General features: G+C 36.1%; 2 protein-coding genes across 3 annotated transcripts in view; both read left to right on the top strand.

Moving 5' to 3' along the window:
* Positions 1 to 3202, top strand: part of LOC117317559 (cubilin-like) — a 34110-nt gene extending 30908 nt beyond the window's left edge. Inside the window, exon 13 of the mRNA XM_033872384.1 lies at positions 1608 to 3202. Coding sequence (XP_033728275.1) covers position 1608 — 1 coding nt within the window. The 3' untranslated portion in view covers positions 1609 to 3202. The remainder of the gene's footprint in view (positions 1 to 1607) is intronic.
* A 12562-nt stretch (positions 3203 to 15764) lies between these two features.
* Positions 15765 to 18714, top strand: part of LOC117317555 (multiple epidermal growth factor-like domains protein 6) — an 89592-nt gene continuing 86642 nt past the window's right edge. The window contains exon 1 of one of the 2 annotated variants that reach the window (XM_033872378.1): positions 15765 to 15879. The gene's annotated coding sequence lies outside the window, so the exon portion shown is untranslated. The remainder of the gene's footprint in view (positions 15880 to 18714) is intronic. The other variant, XM_033872379.1, reaches the window with a different exon arrangement.

The following is an 18714-nucleotide window of genomic DNA, read 5'->3' as shown; positions in this document are numbered from 1 at the left end:
ATAATCAAACATGGAATGAAAGCTAACCGTTGGTCGTGTAGGAGTTCTCAAGGGTGTAAGATGCAAAACGCATGTGGTATAAGCATAATTCTTTTCGATCGATGTGGTTATAAATTCAAGTTTCTGTCTTCCAAACTGACACTTTACAGCCAGTATGAGGAAGTTTAAATAAAGAGAAAACTTAGGTAAAATCATCAAAATTAAACATCAAAACATCAAATTCAAACTCATAATATTTGAAGCTTAAGACGGAAACAGTTAAACACTTGCTGATGAAAAGCAATATTGTTTATTGTGTTTGACCAATTTCTTGCGGACAGGTCTGTTTACTGAACACAAAGCCACAGCGTTAAATATCGATGGTAACGATCGCTTCATTAAGTTTCCTGAATATTTATTTGAGATAAATGTCGATGATAACGATAACTTCATTAAGTTTCCTGAATATTTATTTGAGATAAATGTCGATGATTACGATAACTTCATTAAGTTTTCTGAATGTATATTTAATCCTATCGATTATGAGTAAAAGTGTGTTATTTGGTTTCCTCTGGTGTCCGTGTTGCGTTGGTGTCTTACTTTGATACTTCAAACCAAATTAATATGTATCGTACATCACTCTTATTTGTATAGATGAATAAAAACTGTCACGTTTAACTTACGACAAATACGAAGCAAGTTTTATATATCAACTTTAACCTATCTTTCTTGTTGGCCTTGATTGAAATACCGGTAAAACCCACATGCTGCCATTTCATTTTGGATACATGTTTGAGTCAAAATTCACTTTAATTTCCTGGGACATGTTTAAAGGCTTCTGAACAGTGAATATCACCTTTCGTCATTTTATTTGTCCAGTTTAAACAGTAATGTTACATAGATTTCTGATATCAGTCAGTCATGTAATTGAAATATTTGATGCGGATTTGTTATCTGCTTTCCATTCAAATGCACTTTTCACTTCAATTCCTTAAGAATAGTTTGAACTATAACTATGATGAAATGGTATTTGAGTATCAAAGATATTTGAAATCTTCCAATTTTTGTTCATATTATTGTATGCAATCAAAGTGAAATACCAGTTTAACGATAGTATGATTCTTTATAGCAAGGTTTATGAACAACATATAGTAATTCTGTATTTGATTTTCTTTCTCTAAGGGTCGATTTATATTTTACACATTTCGGTTTGCTTTTCATGCAGAATATGTTTGGCTACCTGAAATTCAGTATATATATATATATATATAACCCTTATTGCCTTGGTACAAGTTTGGATATAAGTTTCAGAAATTAGATGTAAGTATTTGGCTGTCGGCGACCATTGCATTTATCTATTGCGCCTGTCTCTATGCAAATAGTTATATATTATGATATTCATTGAATTGATGTTAGGGAATAAAATGTAAAAACGTATGTTCTCTTGTGGTAGAATGAAATTTCACAACATAAATCTAGTTCTGTAGAAGGAGTTTGATAAACTGGATGAAAATGTGTTTCTTGGACATGATAGCATGTTAGGATTATTTTTCTACATAAATACCTTACGTCAAACTGTGATATATCTTCCATAGATATAAAAGTTTGCCAAATAATGTTTTTTGCAGGATGCTGCAACCAAGGGTGCAAGAAAAAGAAAAACTGCGAGAAATATTACTGCTCAAAGGGACGGAATTAAACTTGAATCGCTGAGACACGGAGAACTGCCCTCGGACCACGTTATTTGTACTACTTAAAGTCTCTGTATGGTTTTTACACATGGATTTTGACAAAAATAATAAAATGTGATAAATGATAGAATATATACCGTTATGTCAGAATCAATGCCGTAGTTTGTTCATAATTGCAGTTCAATAATTGTCCACTAATTACGGGGAATTTCTTGTAAATGAAAGTATGTTGTATAAACATGAGCAAACTGGTTGGTTTTGAATAATAGCGGACTGGCGATCAAAGCCAAGCATCGGATGACCAAAGTCGATCTGACGTACTGGTTACTGCCGCGAAGGCATAAAGGAGTGGGCAGAATCACAACGTTACCTACAAATATTAAAGATGAGTTAAGAGTAAAAAGACACTATGAATTAGCATTTGATAAACAAACCAATCCTGCTGGGATGTAACTCGGGTTGATTCACAGTTATCTTTAAATGTTAATTAATACTTAATAATTAGTTGTTAACGTAACTTAGCAGTTGATTTGAAGGGAATTAAATGAAGATTAGGGATTATGAAATTTAGCGTGATGAAGTGTTATGTCTATAAACAGAAACATAGAGAGACTTTATTTTTAATTATTATACTTACCTACCATTATTGAATGATTACTAACAGTCCAACTTCTATGGTTCATTTATCATCATGCGATGCGTATTGTTCTTTTATTTAGACTTTCATTTAAAATCAATAACATACTACATTCCTGTTCTTGTGGTGACATCTGTAATTTAAATTTTCCGCATTACCAACCCCCCCCCCCCCCCCCAGTCCCCAAAACAAAAAACAAACAGACAAACAAACCAAACAAACAAAAAAATAACAAAACAAACAAAACAAAAAAAACCTGAACAAAACAATTACACCGGTATGCAATCATGATATCCAATCATTCCATCAACATTGAAGCATAGTATACATCCGGCAAAAATGAAATATTACATAAATTGATACATATCTCTGCACGATGTGCGCTGGATTTGTTTCATACAACAGTATGTGCAGAACAAAGCTTAAAGTTTGGGATCAATATTGTTCACGCCCTCACAGTGGAGTTATTATGCTCGTTTAACACAATAAATCATATAAGATATTTTATCTACACTAAAGACATTACTTTCAGAACACGTACTCATACCAGCATGCCTATAATAATCATTTCATTTTATTCTATTTCTAATATCAGCTTTCTCTATATACCTTACATGATGACAAAAAATATTGGTTATAGTATCGTTCTTGCCAATAACAGCCTGAAACATACTAAAGCTTTCAAATGAGAAAAAGTTATATTGGTCGGTTGAGGAAAAAAAGTAGAAATTAAAAAATGTCCGAAAATACCTTTTCCTATGTTTTGGAAATCAGCGTTATCTCATTTTCTTAACTGAATTAATTTTCTTGAAATATATTTAACTTTTAAATAATTCTATTGTATTTAATTTACATCAACATTTACTTCAGCATAATAAATAACACTATCTGCAAACGTTTGTATCTGTGTTGTCCTTCCGTCTTCGGACCCGTTATCCCCCACAAATGTCTGTAGTCCGTTATCAGTACGTCCATTCCCTGTTTCAGTTGTCGATATTAAATAACTTATGACAATTTACAAATTTGTATACCTGCTGTGTGTTAAGTTATATAACTTACATCAATCACTTAATTGTTTGTCCGGATGGAGGCGCATGATGGCTCTTACTCTGGGAGGAAACCAGAGTACCCGGAGATAACGCACGCAGGTAACAGGCCTTTTCACGTCCAATCGGAGAATCGAACGGTTTTTTCTTCATTTTTCCACTTTCTAGGAGAAATATGTTGATGTTCTTAAACGCATGTGACTTGTTACCATGCCTTCTAGGTTTAAAAAAAAAGTAATTTAGAGTAAGTCATATTTCCATTTAATCATTAATACTTATAATGCATTATCTACTGAGTTTATTAAGAGACACTAATGCCAATAGAAAATCAAATATTTAATTACGACATAGCTTTCTCCTAATTACAACTTAGTTATCCCATAACTACGACATTTGTTTTTGAATCAAGTTGTTTTCCGGAGAGAGATGCCACATAAAATTTTCCATATAGCGGCAAAATTACATCTACATTTTCCAATGAGTTAGAATTATGGTTGATAAATTTGGTTGAAATCAAGTCCTAGTGAAAAATACGACCAACCATTGCCAACCCTAAAATAGTTCCTCCACAATGATCACCACATGGAGATCATATAACAGCTTTGGTAAGATTTTTAAAGAATACGAAACCCTTCGAGGGAAAGGGCCCTAATTTTAACAGCTTTAGATTTCTCTCCCAAGGGATGACTCTGATGAAGTTTGAAAGAGATCCATCCTGTTGTAATAAAGATGTTTTCTTGTGATGGTTGCCGCAGTGTGAACAAATCCGTGTCAGGGGAGGTAACTCCTTTGTGGAATCGAATTGACCTAAACGTTCATCGGAAATTCGAAAATATATTTTCATATTAATAAAGAATATACAATAAAATATAATAAAATCTGTTTAGAATGACTAATTATAAACAAATTACTATTATTTTTAGCTTGTTTTGTTTTACGACATGCCGTATGTCAATACAATCTATAAACAAATGGCCTGTCAAACAGGTGATGTTGGTGGATCTTTACTTGAACAGCTCCGTATATACACCTACGGTAATGTGTTTGTAACATAACACAAGAATGAAGAAACAAGATATATTTACAGTGGTGTTAGGCTGGAATAGAAGATTGCAAAATTGTCTTGAGAGATCTTGTCAGGAAACCGATGTTGAGTGAGTTTCAGTTCCACGGGAAGTTTGGTTTGGTTTGGTTTTGTTTAACGTCCTATTAACAGTCAGGGTCATTTAAGGACGTGCTAGGTTTTGGAGGCGGAGGAAAGCCGGAGTACCTGGAGAAAAACCGCCGGCCTACAGTCAGTACCTGGCAACTGCCTCACATAGGTCTCGAACTCGCAACCCAGAGGCGGAGGGCTTGTGATAAAGTGTCGGGACACCTTAACCACTCGGCCACGGGAAGACAGAACAGTACTAAATGATGCAGCAGTCGACAGCGCCATGATGAATGAACATCACAATGACAGTAAAATAATTGTGATATTATATATGATTGATTAATATTACTGGTAGATATGAGAATGTGAGGGTCCAATAGTTGAACGACAGCAGACGAGTATTTGATCACCTGCTGTAACTTGAGGCACAAGCAACCTCTTCCTACTGTCAGTGTCAAATATTGAGAAATCAACACATTCGCCTTTTCAGCAATAATTAAGGTAACGTGATCAATTCAGCATTTTGACTCCCCAACCCATCACTTCAATTCCTTTTGTTAGGATTTACAGCACATTAACATGACCTACATACATATATATAAACGTACATAATCTTGTACACAGGCATATTCTTCTTCCGGTCATGTGACCGAGGTAAACAATCGGAAAACATGTAGCAACAAAACTAGCCTATTTCGGAAGTTTAAAGAAGAAACGACAAGTGTCATTAGGCAGGCGTGCCATTAATAGTTGTCCGAAGGCCCGTGAATACACGGATTGATAATTACAGGCGTGGAGGAATGACATAGCCGATTATAACAGTTGCGTCAACAATTGCGGCAAAAAAATATGGCGGCGTCCCTGGCAACGCACCGAAACCGCGCCGAGGAAGACCCTCTGGGTCCAAATCCGGTTCGAAAACTAACGCACGGGAGACATCAGAAAGCTCTAACTTTTCCACAAACATCCAACCACCGAATAACAGCGACGAAGAGGATGCTGTTTTGGCGTGTATGGACTGCAGCAAAGTCTTCTCGGACTCGGAAGCAAAAATACTTCAATGTGGTCGCTGTTGCTCCTACCATTGCACACAGTGCATGGGAAAGACAGGAGATGATTGCAGAACCCTTTGAAGTCTCCGGACGCTATGTGGTTCAGTGCCGAATGTGGAAAGATGTAAAAAAAAAGCTGTTAATAATCGACATGGATATCGAGGAAAGATGTCAGGAAATTATGGACAATTATGAAACAAGGATTTCAGCATAAGAAAACTCCATAAACAACAAATGTGATCAGGCCACAGTTCGTAAACTAATAAAGGAAATGAGAAACACGGAAGAAATTAACACGTCAGAATGGCCAAAGATAATACAGAGTCACCAATCATCACACACAACATCATGACAGAAATTAACGAAAGAAAAGCCCAGGAATACAACATCGTAATGTATGAAGCCCCAGAGTACGAAAACACAAATAGGGACGAACGGATATCCCATTATACCGAAATTATGAACAGAATACCGTATTTGACCTAATAAGGGCGCCTGCCTAATAAGGGCGCCCATACCTTTTTTCAAGGACTGAGTGTCAAAATGGTGTTCAAAAGTAATAATTCATATTTTACTACTTTATATGTTCAATTTTCTTCAGCAAATTAAGTAACTGGAACACAAGTTTTCGTCACATTTGGTATATTCCTACAGATGACATGTCAGTGCAAAGAGCACCCGAAAGTAAACAAACATTCAAATTATAGCTTACCATCTTTATTTGAAGATAATGTAAAATACTTCATTCTTGTTGATAAATAACTTTTGTTCAGAATAGAAAGCTAGTAAAAGACATTGTAAATTCATTATTAGGTCAAAGAAAACGATGTCTGATATGATTTTGGAAATCACATGTGTCTATAAATAGAACACAAAAGAGTTCCATTTGAACATAAATGGTGGAACCCACGTTCTCTAGTCTAAAGATCAGCTGGCATGGTTTACAAGTTAACATGAATATTCAGGTGATCTTTAAGCTTGATATATGATAATGAACAGATATCTTCATCTGGAATATTTTTATGACTGGAATATTTTACCGTTTCCACAGCCTTGGGTATTCTGCTATAAGGTATAGTCTGTTTCATAAAACTTCAGAATATGTAATCTTAATAAGGGCGCCATCACTGTCAATTACCCGAACCCTTCGCCCTTATTATGTCAAATACGGTACTAACAAAATGTAAACATTGAAGGAAATGGTATTACCAAATCTCTAAGATTGGGACAATTCGAAAAGGATACCGCCAAGGAACAAAGGAAAGACAGGCCATAGTTGATAACACTGAAGAATCTGGAAGATAAAACAAATCTTTATTCAGAAACATAAAGAATTTGGGAGATGAAGATGCTTTTAAAAAGAAATAGATCAGTAACGATTTGACAAATACGGAAAGGGAACAGGAGAAACTGTTATAGGAAGAAGCTAAAAAGAAAAGAGATCAAAATACGTCGGGGAATTCACCTACAAAGTCCGGTGCCCTTCGTGGGCCAGGAAAGTAACAGAAATAAGTACGAGAGTAAATTAAGCCTAGTCAAACCCTTCGTATGCTGTTATACCAACGCAGATAGTCTTTTAAACAAATTAGACGAGCTTAAAACAAGAATTAAATCAGAAAAAAGTATAGATATAATTGCAATAACAGAGAATATCTCCGAAACAGCAGATTTTTACCTGAACTCTCCGTAGAAGGATTCGATCTATTTCTAAATGAAAATTTCTATCATTGCGGGGTAGCAATTCACGTAAGAAAAAAGCACAAAGCTAACGAAGTAAATATTGGATCTTCATTTACGGAAAGTATTTGGGCCAAGATCAAACTCACTGCAAACGACCTTCTTTTTGGTTGTATATATAAAAGTCCTAATACCGATAGGCAAAATATGGAAAAACTTTATAATCTGATAAATTCCACTTCAACCATGTCTACTGACTACTCCCATCAACTTATCATGGGTGATTTTAATTTCCACAAAATAAACTGGAATTCATATTCATTAAGTAATATTTATATTTCCACTTAATTCAGACTCAATGAACCTACCACTGTTAACTCAAGTCATTTTTCAATGAACTATATCAAGTCCGGCGTAGGAATACATTTGTCGAGCTAGGACTATATCATTTTCAAAAGTGATCATATTTATATGAAATGAATTCGATTAAAAATAATATTTGTTTTAATTTGTTATTAAGTTTGTTAACGAAAGAAATCCTGAAAGTAATAACCATATGTAGACGAAGAGTGATGACGTACATTTCGGTAAGTTCCGTGGTAGACTTGCACAAGTCCCTATTTGTCAAGGACAAAATATATACAAAAATATCAAAAAAATATAAATATAAGGATTGAATAAAGTTATGTTGAGGTGTATGGGGGTATAAACCTCAATAGGTCTTGAGACAAATTTATCGCAGTTCATCAAATTTGTCTCAAGACCTATTGAGGTTTATACCCCCATACACCTCAACATAACTTTATTCAATCCTTAAATGACCAGGAAAGTGAAAAAATTGTAGAGTGCTTAAGAAACAATTATTCAACACAACATGTCAGGAACTTCAATAGAATGAGAATAGGATGTGAACCAACTGTACTTGATTTAATAATTACTAACGAAGAGGAAATGGTGAAAGATATAGAATACCAAAGCCCACTCGGCCACAGTTGTTGTGTATATGGTTGTATGGGTGTGATGAGATTACATAATATCTTGTAACAGTAAAGTCATATGATCTAGGGGAGATAATTTGGAACTCAAACTGTAAGAGTTCTTTCCCTTTATTGAAGCTCTCTTTGTATAAACGACTTGGAACGTGAAGACGTGTTTTTGTGTGTCTGTGATATTTATCATCATGTAAGCGACTCCCCAAACACAACCTCACATCAACAACAGAACACAGTGATCACTTCGTTCTGAAGTACAAATGTATCTGTTATAGTTAGAAACCTGATAAAGATGTATACCGGAGAAATTATAACAAGGGAGACTTTGATTGCATGGAAAAAGATCTGAACATTAGTTTGAGCGAGATTCTGAATGGAACGTAAATACAATGTACAACAACGTTTTGGAACTGGTTCACACATGTAAGGATACACATTGGAAGTATTCCCCTAACTAAGGAAGTTAGACAGAAAATCAACAAAACACACAGGGCTTGGCACAGATATATGGAAACCAGATGCGAGCTAAAATATAAGGAATACTGTAAACTGAAAAATCAAATCAAGGGCTTACTAAGGAAATCTAGACGGGAAATGTAAAAAAGCATTGCAGGGAATATAAAAGGAAAACCCTAAGAAATACTGGAAATACATCAACCCAAAAGAAAAGTGAAAACTGGCATATCAGAACTAAAAGGCTTGAATGGTGACACCGCAAAAATGGCTGTTAGTGACAAGGAAAAAGTTGATGTTCTTGCTACGTTCTTCAGTAGTGTGTTCACGGAAAAATCTCGAGGAGAAATACCAACAATGGAAACACAGCCAACAGAAAGTATGTTTAAGGATCCGATATGTAGTGTGGAACTCGTCAGGAAAATTATAGGACAATTGGACTAAAGCAAATTTCAGGGCCCTGACCAAATACACCCAAAAGTATTGAAGAACTTCAACAAGTCTTATGCAAACCTCTAAGTATTATTTTCAACAAATCACTGGAATCTGGTAAAGTACCATTAGCTTGGAAAGAAGGTAATATCGCGGCAATTCTTAAAAAGGGATCGGAAACAGAACCTGGAAACTACCGACCTGTAAGCCTCACAAGCATCATAGGTAAAACAATGGAAAGGCTAATACGGGATGCAATTGTTAAGAATATGGATATAAATAACATGTTTAGTTATAGGCAATTTCGGTTCATGTCAAAACAGTCAACGGCGCTGCAACATATAATGGTTCTAAAATTTTAGATCAAGAAGATTGACATGATCTACATGGACTTCATGAAGACCTTCGATAAGGACCCACATGGACGACTAATAGGAAAAGTTAGAAGCTACGGTATTAGCGAACGGATCATATCATGGATAGAACTACCCCTACCACTACCCGTTGTCTTCTTTTACTTAAAAAAGCGTGGTTAATGGAGCAGTTATCAGATGAACACCAAGTAACCGGCAGAATACCACAAGGAAGTGTTTAGGCCAAATATTGTTTGTTATTTATATAAATGATTTACCAGAGCACACAACATCTACAACATTCTGATTTGCGGACGATACTAAGATATACAGGAATATCAAATGTGAAAATGATAAGCAATTACTTCAAAAAGGTTTAAATACATTGAAATCTGATATATGGTTGTTAAAATTTCATCTACAAAAATGCAAAGTTCTTTCAGTCAATGGCAAAAACACGAGGAGTTACTACATGGAAGGATCTGGTGAGGAGAAGATCGACCTGGAACACATAACTCAGGAAAAAGACATCGATGTGCTAGTAGACGCTCACATTCAACAAACAGTAAATAAAGCGAATAGTATACCTGGGCTTATTCGCAGATCGTTCTTGTACTTAGATCAGACAATATTCAAGCAGTTATTCAAGGCTTTGGTTAGACCACCTATCGAATACGGTGCTATTGTATGGTGCCCCTATAAACTAAAAGATATTTGGAAAATGTGCAAAGAAGAGCGACTAAGTTAATTCCAGGATATAAAGGGCTACCATTCAGCGAGATTATCTCGAGTTGAGAGGTTTGTGGTGACATTGACTTAATTCATGAGCGAGTGATTAGGGAAAACTTTTATTTGTGTTACTATAAATAGACACTACTCTACTTATAAACTATATATGTAGAGAACGTATCGCTGCTAGGGGCCCACTTGCGGGGTATGCTATTGAGGAAAAGGTCTCCTGTATTATAAAACCTCTGGGATCACACGCACTCGCACTCGACAGTAGAGTCATGATTTGTCCCTCATTAATTGTGTCAGTTTCCATTTGCGAACACACATTCATATAGCCTAACGGGGATAACACGTTGATCTGTAAAGCATGAGCGCTTTCATTATATATCATAATACGTGTTTTTTAATATCATTATTTTCTTATATTATATCGGACACTGAGCGTTTGACATAAAGTATATATATATATATATAATGTTCATCCATCACAAGGACATTTTTTAGTTTCAATTATATATATACTGAAACGAAAAAGAAACGCAACATGGAAAATTGTGATTAATTTTGTATTAAATATACATATCTGTATAAAAATCGCGGAAATAAACATGCACCCTGCCTAACACCCATACCAATCTTCAAAATCACCCAAGTGTGACTAGAGACCTATGCACTTCCGGCGCGGTAAAAACATCAAAAACCGTGCCTGTACAAACATATGCGTTCTTTTTTCATTCAAACCAGTATCAATTCATCACTAACATTGAGCCACATCATCGCCAATACTTTTGCAAACAATAATTCCTTTTACAATTATGCCACGGTTATCAAAGGTTGATAGAGGACGTGCTATAGCGATGCTTCTGGCAGGGAACACGCAACTTCACGTCGCTCGACAATTCAGAGTTCACAAATCGACTATTAGTCGATTAGTTTCACGTCTTAACACAACAGGAAGAGTCGATGACCAGCCGAGATCAGGACGTCCACGCGTAACGTCGCGACGTCAAGACCGGGTTCTTAGGTTGGCACACCTGCGTAACAGGAGATTAACGGCCGCTGAAACGGCAAGGAATACGATTGGTAATCATAACCGTCGAATTCATCCCCAAACAGTGATCAACAGACTGCGTGAGGCTAATTTGCGTGCAAGGCGACAGTACGTTGGTTTACCACTAACACCGCAACGTCGAGCACGTCGTATGCAATGGGCAACGGCACATATGCCCAGACGTTTTCCTATGAGACGTTGGAGGTCTATGCTCTTCACCGATGAATCTCGATTCACGTTATTTCGAGCAGATGGCCGTCAACGTGTGTACCGGCGTCGAGGCGAACGTTTTGCTGACGCCTGTGTTTTGGAACACGACCGATTTGGGGGTGGATCAGTTATGGTTTGGGCGGGAATCTCCCATGGTTTGAAGACGCCTTTGGTGATAGTCAATGGGAATTTAACGGCCGTACGCTATCGGGATGAGATCCTTAGGCCCCATGTTGTGCCGTTTGTTAGGCAGCATCATCTAACCTTTCAGCAAGATAACGCGAGACCACACGTTGCAAGAGTCTGTAGAGACTTTCTTGCGACACAGAACATTGTTCCTATAGATTGGCCTCCATATAGCCCCGACCTGTCCCCAATCGAGCATTTGTGGGATGAATTAGACAGAAGAATTCGAAATCGCCGTAACCCCCCAAATACCCTCCCTCAGTTAGCAAATGCACTCGTCCAAGAATGGAATAACATTCCAATACGGAAAGTCAATGCCCTGATGAACTCAATGCAACAAAGAATTAGAGATGTGATAACTGTTCGAGGAGGACACACACGATATTAGGGCACGGTTTCAAAACTGCTGCCATTTCAACTTGGATTCACGTAGGGTACTACCAATCATGACCTTCTAGCAAAGTGACCTGTTCTTAAAAATCTCTAAACATTTAAAGGATGTTACATCAATATTCAATATTAACTATTACATATGAAATTTAAACATAACGCTCACAAGTATTATTTTATTAAACCTACAATTTGAAGTTGCGTTTCTTTTTCGTTTCAGTATATATATATATATATAGGGCAAAGAAGTAATTCAAACAGTGTAAACAATAAGCTTTGTTAAATTTTCGAGGCAATCCGCCCCTTTATCAAAACACAAAAAATTACAAATACAATCACATAATATATATAAGAAGTACTGGAAATACAATAAAATACAATAAGAATAATGTTTTAGTAACTGAAGAAACCACAATGAACCCTTCGGCAAACGTGGGCCGAAGGCGGATACTAGCGTGACTGCATCATGTTCAAACACTAGAACGCTACGCGACCAACGGCAGAGATATTTTGAATTCCCCCGCACGTGAAAGTATTCCGAAGAGTTCAAAGACGATTCGTCCCTAAACACTGCTAGTGGACGACATTGCATTTATATAAAAAATGTTGCATTATCGTCTCTACAGTGATTGATTAAATATCGTGTACAAAGTCTGAAAAACTTTAGAAAAATATGTACTAGATCATAAGAATTATAGAGAGTGGTGTGAAAAAACTGCTACAAATATTTATCAAGACTGAAAATATAAGAAATACGAATGCCGAAGTGTCCCTACAGGACGCTACGGGAAACAGACGATTCGGACCAACTCGGGCCAAGATGCTGTTGCATGATGGCGGGAGGCGACTAAATGTGAGTCTCAAAGAGCAACAATGAAGAGATGCCCCAAAAAGTACAGCAATTATGAAAAATTTAACAAATTGAATAATTAACTACATGAATAGTCAGATATAATGGTCAGATGGAGAGTATATCCAGAAGACGTCTTTAACGTTCGTTCATACCCCGAGGGTAGCAGGTTTGGAGATTGGTAATCCAGTATCTTTCTCTGGAACGACGTTTCGTTTCATTCCAGGTAGGACAGTGATCAATGGCGACCACCTGCATATCCTTCTAACTGTGACTAGGTAAATTGAAATGCCTTGCCACAGGAAAGTCTGGTCTGTTTTGCTTGATGGAGCAACGGTGATTGTTGATTCTGATGTTGAGCTTTGTGCTGGTTTCTCCAACATACTGCATTTTGCATTTTTTGCAGGAGAGGAGATATACAACATTGGCTGATGTGCATGTCAGTGTTTCTAAAATGTGATAAACACGGTTGTTTATTACACATTTAAACGTGTCTGTGGACTCAGTGTATGGGCACAATTTGCACGTTTTTTTGCTGCATGTGTTGAAGGAGCCTGTATATATGTATATACATATATAATTTGTCAAGTAGTAATAACGACAGTACAGACAAGTGAATTGTCGAATTTTCGAGGCAATCTGCCTATTTATCAAAATACAAGTAAATTAAAAACGATCACATAGAGCATAGAACATGGAACAGTTACACAAATTTAGCAGATAAGCCACGAACAATATCGTAATGTTAATGAATGTTATTAAAACAATCCCTGGCGTCTTTTAACACCCCTAAGGAATCAGAACTTTGTTTCTGGGTTTTATCTTTGAAGCAGTTGAGATTAGTTCCCCATAACCATAGCATTATTTGACATAAACAAATAAAGCTATTAACAAATTGAACATGAATATATTTTGACTTTTGGTCATATCCAACCAGATGAGCGATACAGGCCCTCTGGGCCTCTTGTTTCCAAAACCAGTATTGTATAAAAATCCTCGAATAAATAACATTTTCAAGGTCAAATCATGGACGTCTATGAATGTCCCTGGTCAAATAGAGAAAGTTCTTTGGGGGAACCTCTCGAGTTCTAGAAGAACCAGCGAAATGATTTGTCATTTAATAAGTGCTATAGCGTATTCTTAAAATCCTTCATACCAATGACATTCGACATTTTCATGGTCAGAGGGGTCAAATACTGTAAAACTTAGAATCTCTTTATCTTAAGTAAGTCAACAGCCACTTAACAGCTTGTCAGAAAATATTAGCTTTGTCGTCAAAAGATCCTGTCCAGGGAGGTACGTGGCCATTGGCCTCTTGTTACATATTAACTTGACCACAGTTAAAGACATATGGAGCGAAGAAGGAAAATATTTCATAGATACCGTTACCCTTTTATGAAAACTTACCAACTTAACTGACTATCTGATTGTGCTTATATAAAGATATCTATAACACCAAAATACAAACAAATACTGAAAGATGAGGTTTCTAAAGACACTGATTGTTTTTTATTAACACTGACATACAAATAGTAGAAATAAAGAAAATTACAAATAAAGAAATAACACATAATACACCCAAATCACTTAAAGTAAAAAATACAAAATATACTAATGCTAGACTGTAGACCAAATACAGTGCTAAAGTGGGAAGAACATTTTCAAAGCAGATTTGAATCTAAAAACTGGGGAAGTATTTTGACAAAATCTAAATATCATGCGGTTACTCAGAAATTGAAACAATTTGAATGGAATTTTACTTACTGTATTTTATTTACAGAAGCAAAAGTATAGGTTATGAATAAATCCAGTGGTAAATGTCTCTTTTGTGAAGATACAGAGTCTTTAGTTCATGTTTTTTACCACTGTAACTATGTACAACAATTTTTCTCGTGTGTAGAACAAAATATTGAAGATCAAGAACCGTGGAATCCAAACCTTCTTAAATTATTAGAAATAAGAAATTGCATACAAGACACTTATTGTCTGATTGCATAATGTTTGTATAGGGAAACACACACAAACACTCATGTAAAGTTTCAGTGAAATCCGCCTTATGGTTCTCGAGAAATAAGACAATATGTCTCCCCAAGCGTTTGGGGGACACTAATTCGCACAATTCTACAGTTTTCTCAAGTATGGCACTTTATTTAATTTTGAGACATCAATTAGCATCTAATGATCTATCCAATCCTAAGTCCAGGGCCTCCCGTGTGTTCAGTGTCATCAACTACTACAGGAGACCCAGCCAAGTTTGTATGCATATGGCATTTTCAAGAAGACTGTCGTTAAGCCTGTATCAAGCCCGTATTAAAACATGTGTTAAAACGCATTAAGCCCGTATAAAAGACATAGGCAACGATGGCATGACCCCCCCCCCCCCCCCCCCCCGCTATTCTGATACAATAAAGTATTTAAAGAGTTTAAATTCCGATACACAGCCTCACTCTCTCTCCAGTGGACCTCATGACTGGTATTTCAGAAAACCGTCTGTTTAAAACACTGCTCTGAATATGCATATTTTCTGGGCGAGCACGAGGCTCATTGGCTTGTGCCGTTACAAGTGCATAAATCCATCATCTTTACATAGAAACTCCCACTAACAAGAAGACTGTCTCAATAATTAGCATATTTTTAGCATCGACCTAACATCATTTGGGCGCTAATCATGTATTGTCATAATGGTTTCTTGTGCGACGTTCGGTTGTAATAAGAAATGAGGAAAAAAAACTTCCGAAGTAGAAGCCATACAGAACGTCGGTTCAAGCCTACTGACAATCAGAGTCTGTGTGGGGAACATTTTTCCCTATCGTATTTTGCACATGATCCGAAAGCTTTGGTTGTCATGGGGATTTCGTCATCATACTGTCGGCGGTTATCGAAGAAATATGCAGTCCCTGATGTTCCCTGAATCTACAAGATGGCGGTTATGGCAGTGAAAATATTAGCAGAATCCAGTGTATGAGAAGCGTTTGAGAAAGGTGCCAGAGCCGAGGTAGGCCAACTTATATCATCAATCAGTATTAAATCATGTTTGGTTTTGCAGACTTCACAGCAGAATGTAATCAGAATTCCCAGTGACTTAGATATCATAAATCCATATCTGGGACTAAATTTTACCCAATAGTTAGGTAGTTTGCTGGAATTTGCTTTGTGTGCATGCATTTGTATCCCCAAAACTAATGCTTTTCGTCAAGCTTTGTATAACATTATTCACATATAATTTTGATTCAATTTGAATTTGTGCATTGATTTTGATGTTTGTGTATAATTATATACATTCATGAAATATTTTCGTAGTTTTTATTGAAACATAATAAGGGAATGAAGTTAGTGCTTAAAAATCGTACATAATTATGCTTGTTTGTATATCTATCTAAAGCACGTTCCAAATATATAATCTGGATTTCAATCAAGCCGTTTGTCTTCCTTTGGGTTGCTAGAATGTGCAGATTTTGTTTACTTGTACATGAATATATACACACACACATAGAAAAGTAATCAGTAGCTACAGCCAGTGTTTTCACAGCCACATTTTGTTTTCAAAATCTACTGATTATATCATGTAACATGTAACAGCTGTGACAGCGAGACCTCAATGCGGTACATTTATATGGGAATGTCATCTTTCAGAAAAAACGATATCTTTAACATTCAAAAACTCGAAGCCTTGTTACAAGGAAAAAAACAACAAAAAAACAAAAAATCTGTACTGTACTGGTATTTTCCCCGAGCAATGCACATGTTCCCAAATCAAATTAATCTAAAAGTTTATGCTGTTGATTAATATAACATTAAAAAAATTGCATAGCAATAAGAAAATTCGTTCAAAAACAAAAAACAAAAATCATTCGGCATTTGTAACTTCTTCAATTGTTATTTTTTCCTTTAAAATCGTGTTGGTCAAGTATACCAATCAGAAGATATATTTGTTATGAAATATCTAGAATGGTAGCCATTTATATTTAGTATGTCCTCTATGAGTAACAAGGTACAAAACATATTGTTATTCACAGAAGACCTGCTAAATACAAATGGCTATTATTCTGGATTGATACGCCTTTCAAACGCCATTTGGCATAATTTACAAACAGGAGATCTGTTGACAAAGAACGATTTAATCTAGTTTGTGTATTTTTTTGATAAAAAAATGTTCATAACAAAATCCGTTGTTTCTAAACCAATTTCGTTAGCTAACAATGCTGTGTTGAGAAGTCGCTGTTGTTCTACTTGTATGGCTTCTTAGACACATAGCGGAGTACGATATTGCTTGGGATATTGAAGACGAACACACCTCTATGTTAATATATTTTTATGATCTCCGTAAACAACTACAAATATACAAAACGGGTAAATAATCAGCACATTTGCACCTTAAAACACAGGACAAATTGACTGACGGACAAATCGACATTGATTAGATAATAAACATTAATCGATATTTACATTGTTGATTTATATGTGACCTCATATAAAACCCATTTACATACTTACTAAAGATTTCTTACCAAATTCTATTGAAACTTATGAAATGACATGTTTAACTACATGTGTATACAGAAATCGTGATTGTTTACATTTTATGGGCCGCATGTGTACACAATAAAAAACATGGAAAATCTACACTGTTTTGGCCTTAGCAGAATTGAGAGCACCTCAGACGCTAAAGTGGAGGAAGTGAACGATTTTTTACGTCTCAGACGTAAAAGTCAAGGAAGAAAATAACTCAGGTTAAGCGCAACTAAAAGCTGGAACGTAAAAATGGAATTGAATTTTCCGGAAAGGTCACTCGGTTTATCAGCGTAACAGTTGTCATCCCAGTCCATGTTGAAACAAAAAGCCAATAGCCATGTACCTCCCTGGACAGGATCATTTGATGACAAAACAATGATTTTTCTGAGAAGCAAATTTTGATAGATAGTTGGATACAAACCAGTGATAGTAATATACCAACTCTAAAGGCAGACATATAAAAGCATGAGCGGGGTACTCCTGCCTTTGCTCAATTGCCATTGTCGGAACAACCTAAATCATCTAACCTTACTGTTTCTTGCATTTCTTTGTCCATTGAATATCTTTTTTTATTGTGCATTGGATGTCAACTTAGTTAAGGTTAGGAGATTGTAGGTTTAACCATATTGTTTTACCAATTATGTCAAATGACATTTGCATGAGCCGGACATTTAGAATACGCTATAGCATGTATTTAATGGCAAATTATTACACTGGTTCTTCTAGAACCGGAGAATTTCATCTCAACCTGAGTGTAGACATTTTACGACGTTTGCTTAGTGCTAGCCAGTCAGACACTTACGCGAGGTTGCGATATTCCAAGGCGTATATTCGAAAATACAACGTAAGGTCAGGGCTATCAACCGTGCGATTTTGATTGGCTAATATCTACATAGACCTGGGGATATTCTTTTTCAAAAATGGTGTTATGTAATCGTCTATTTCATAAAATCACTGCTGTCTTATCTGGCATCAAATAATAATTCGTAGTCAGTAATCGAAACCATTACGTGTGTATTGAATGTCCAAATTAAACATAATTGATCGATGTTTCTGTTACTACCTTGACCTGCTATTAGACACGCTACTTGGAAGCAGCCGATTAATTTGAAACAAGACGTTTTTGAACGTAACAATTTTAAAAAAGAGGGAATCCTGAACCAGAATCAACCAACGATTTTTTAATCGAATGGGCCAAATTTAGCTCCCTTGACCAAAATGGCGGTCCTGACCTGTCTTTATATTCATGCAGCCTAGCGGATAGAATTGGTACTAAGGCAGGCAATCCAGTTTACAATTTTCCATAAATCTTACATGG

The sequence above is a fragment of the Pecten maximus genome, chromosome 19, assembly GCF_902652985.1.
Source record: "Pecten maximus chromosome 19, xPecMax1.1, whole genome shotgun sequence".
Classification (NCBI taxonomy): Eukaryota; Metazoa; Mollusca; class Bivalvia; order Pectinida; family Pectinidae; genus Pecten; species Pecten maximus.
Note: the sequence above shows the minus strand (reverse complement) of the source record. Positions and strands in the feature narration are given on the sequence as shown.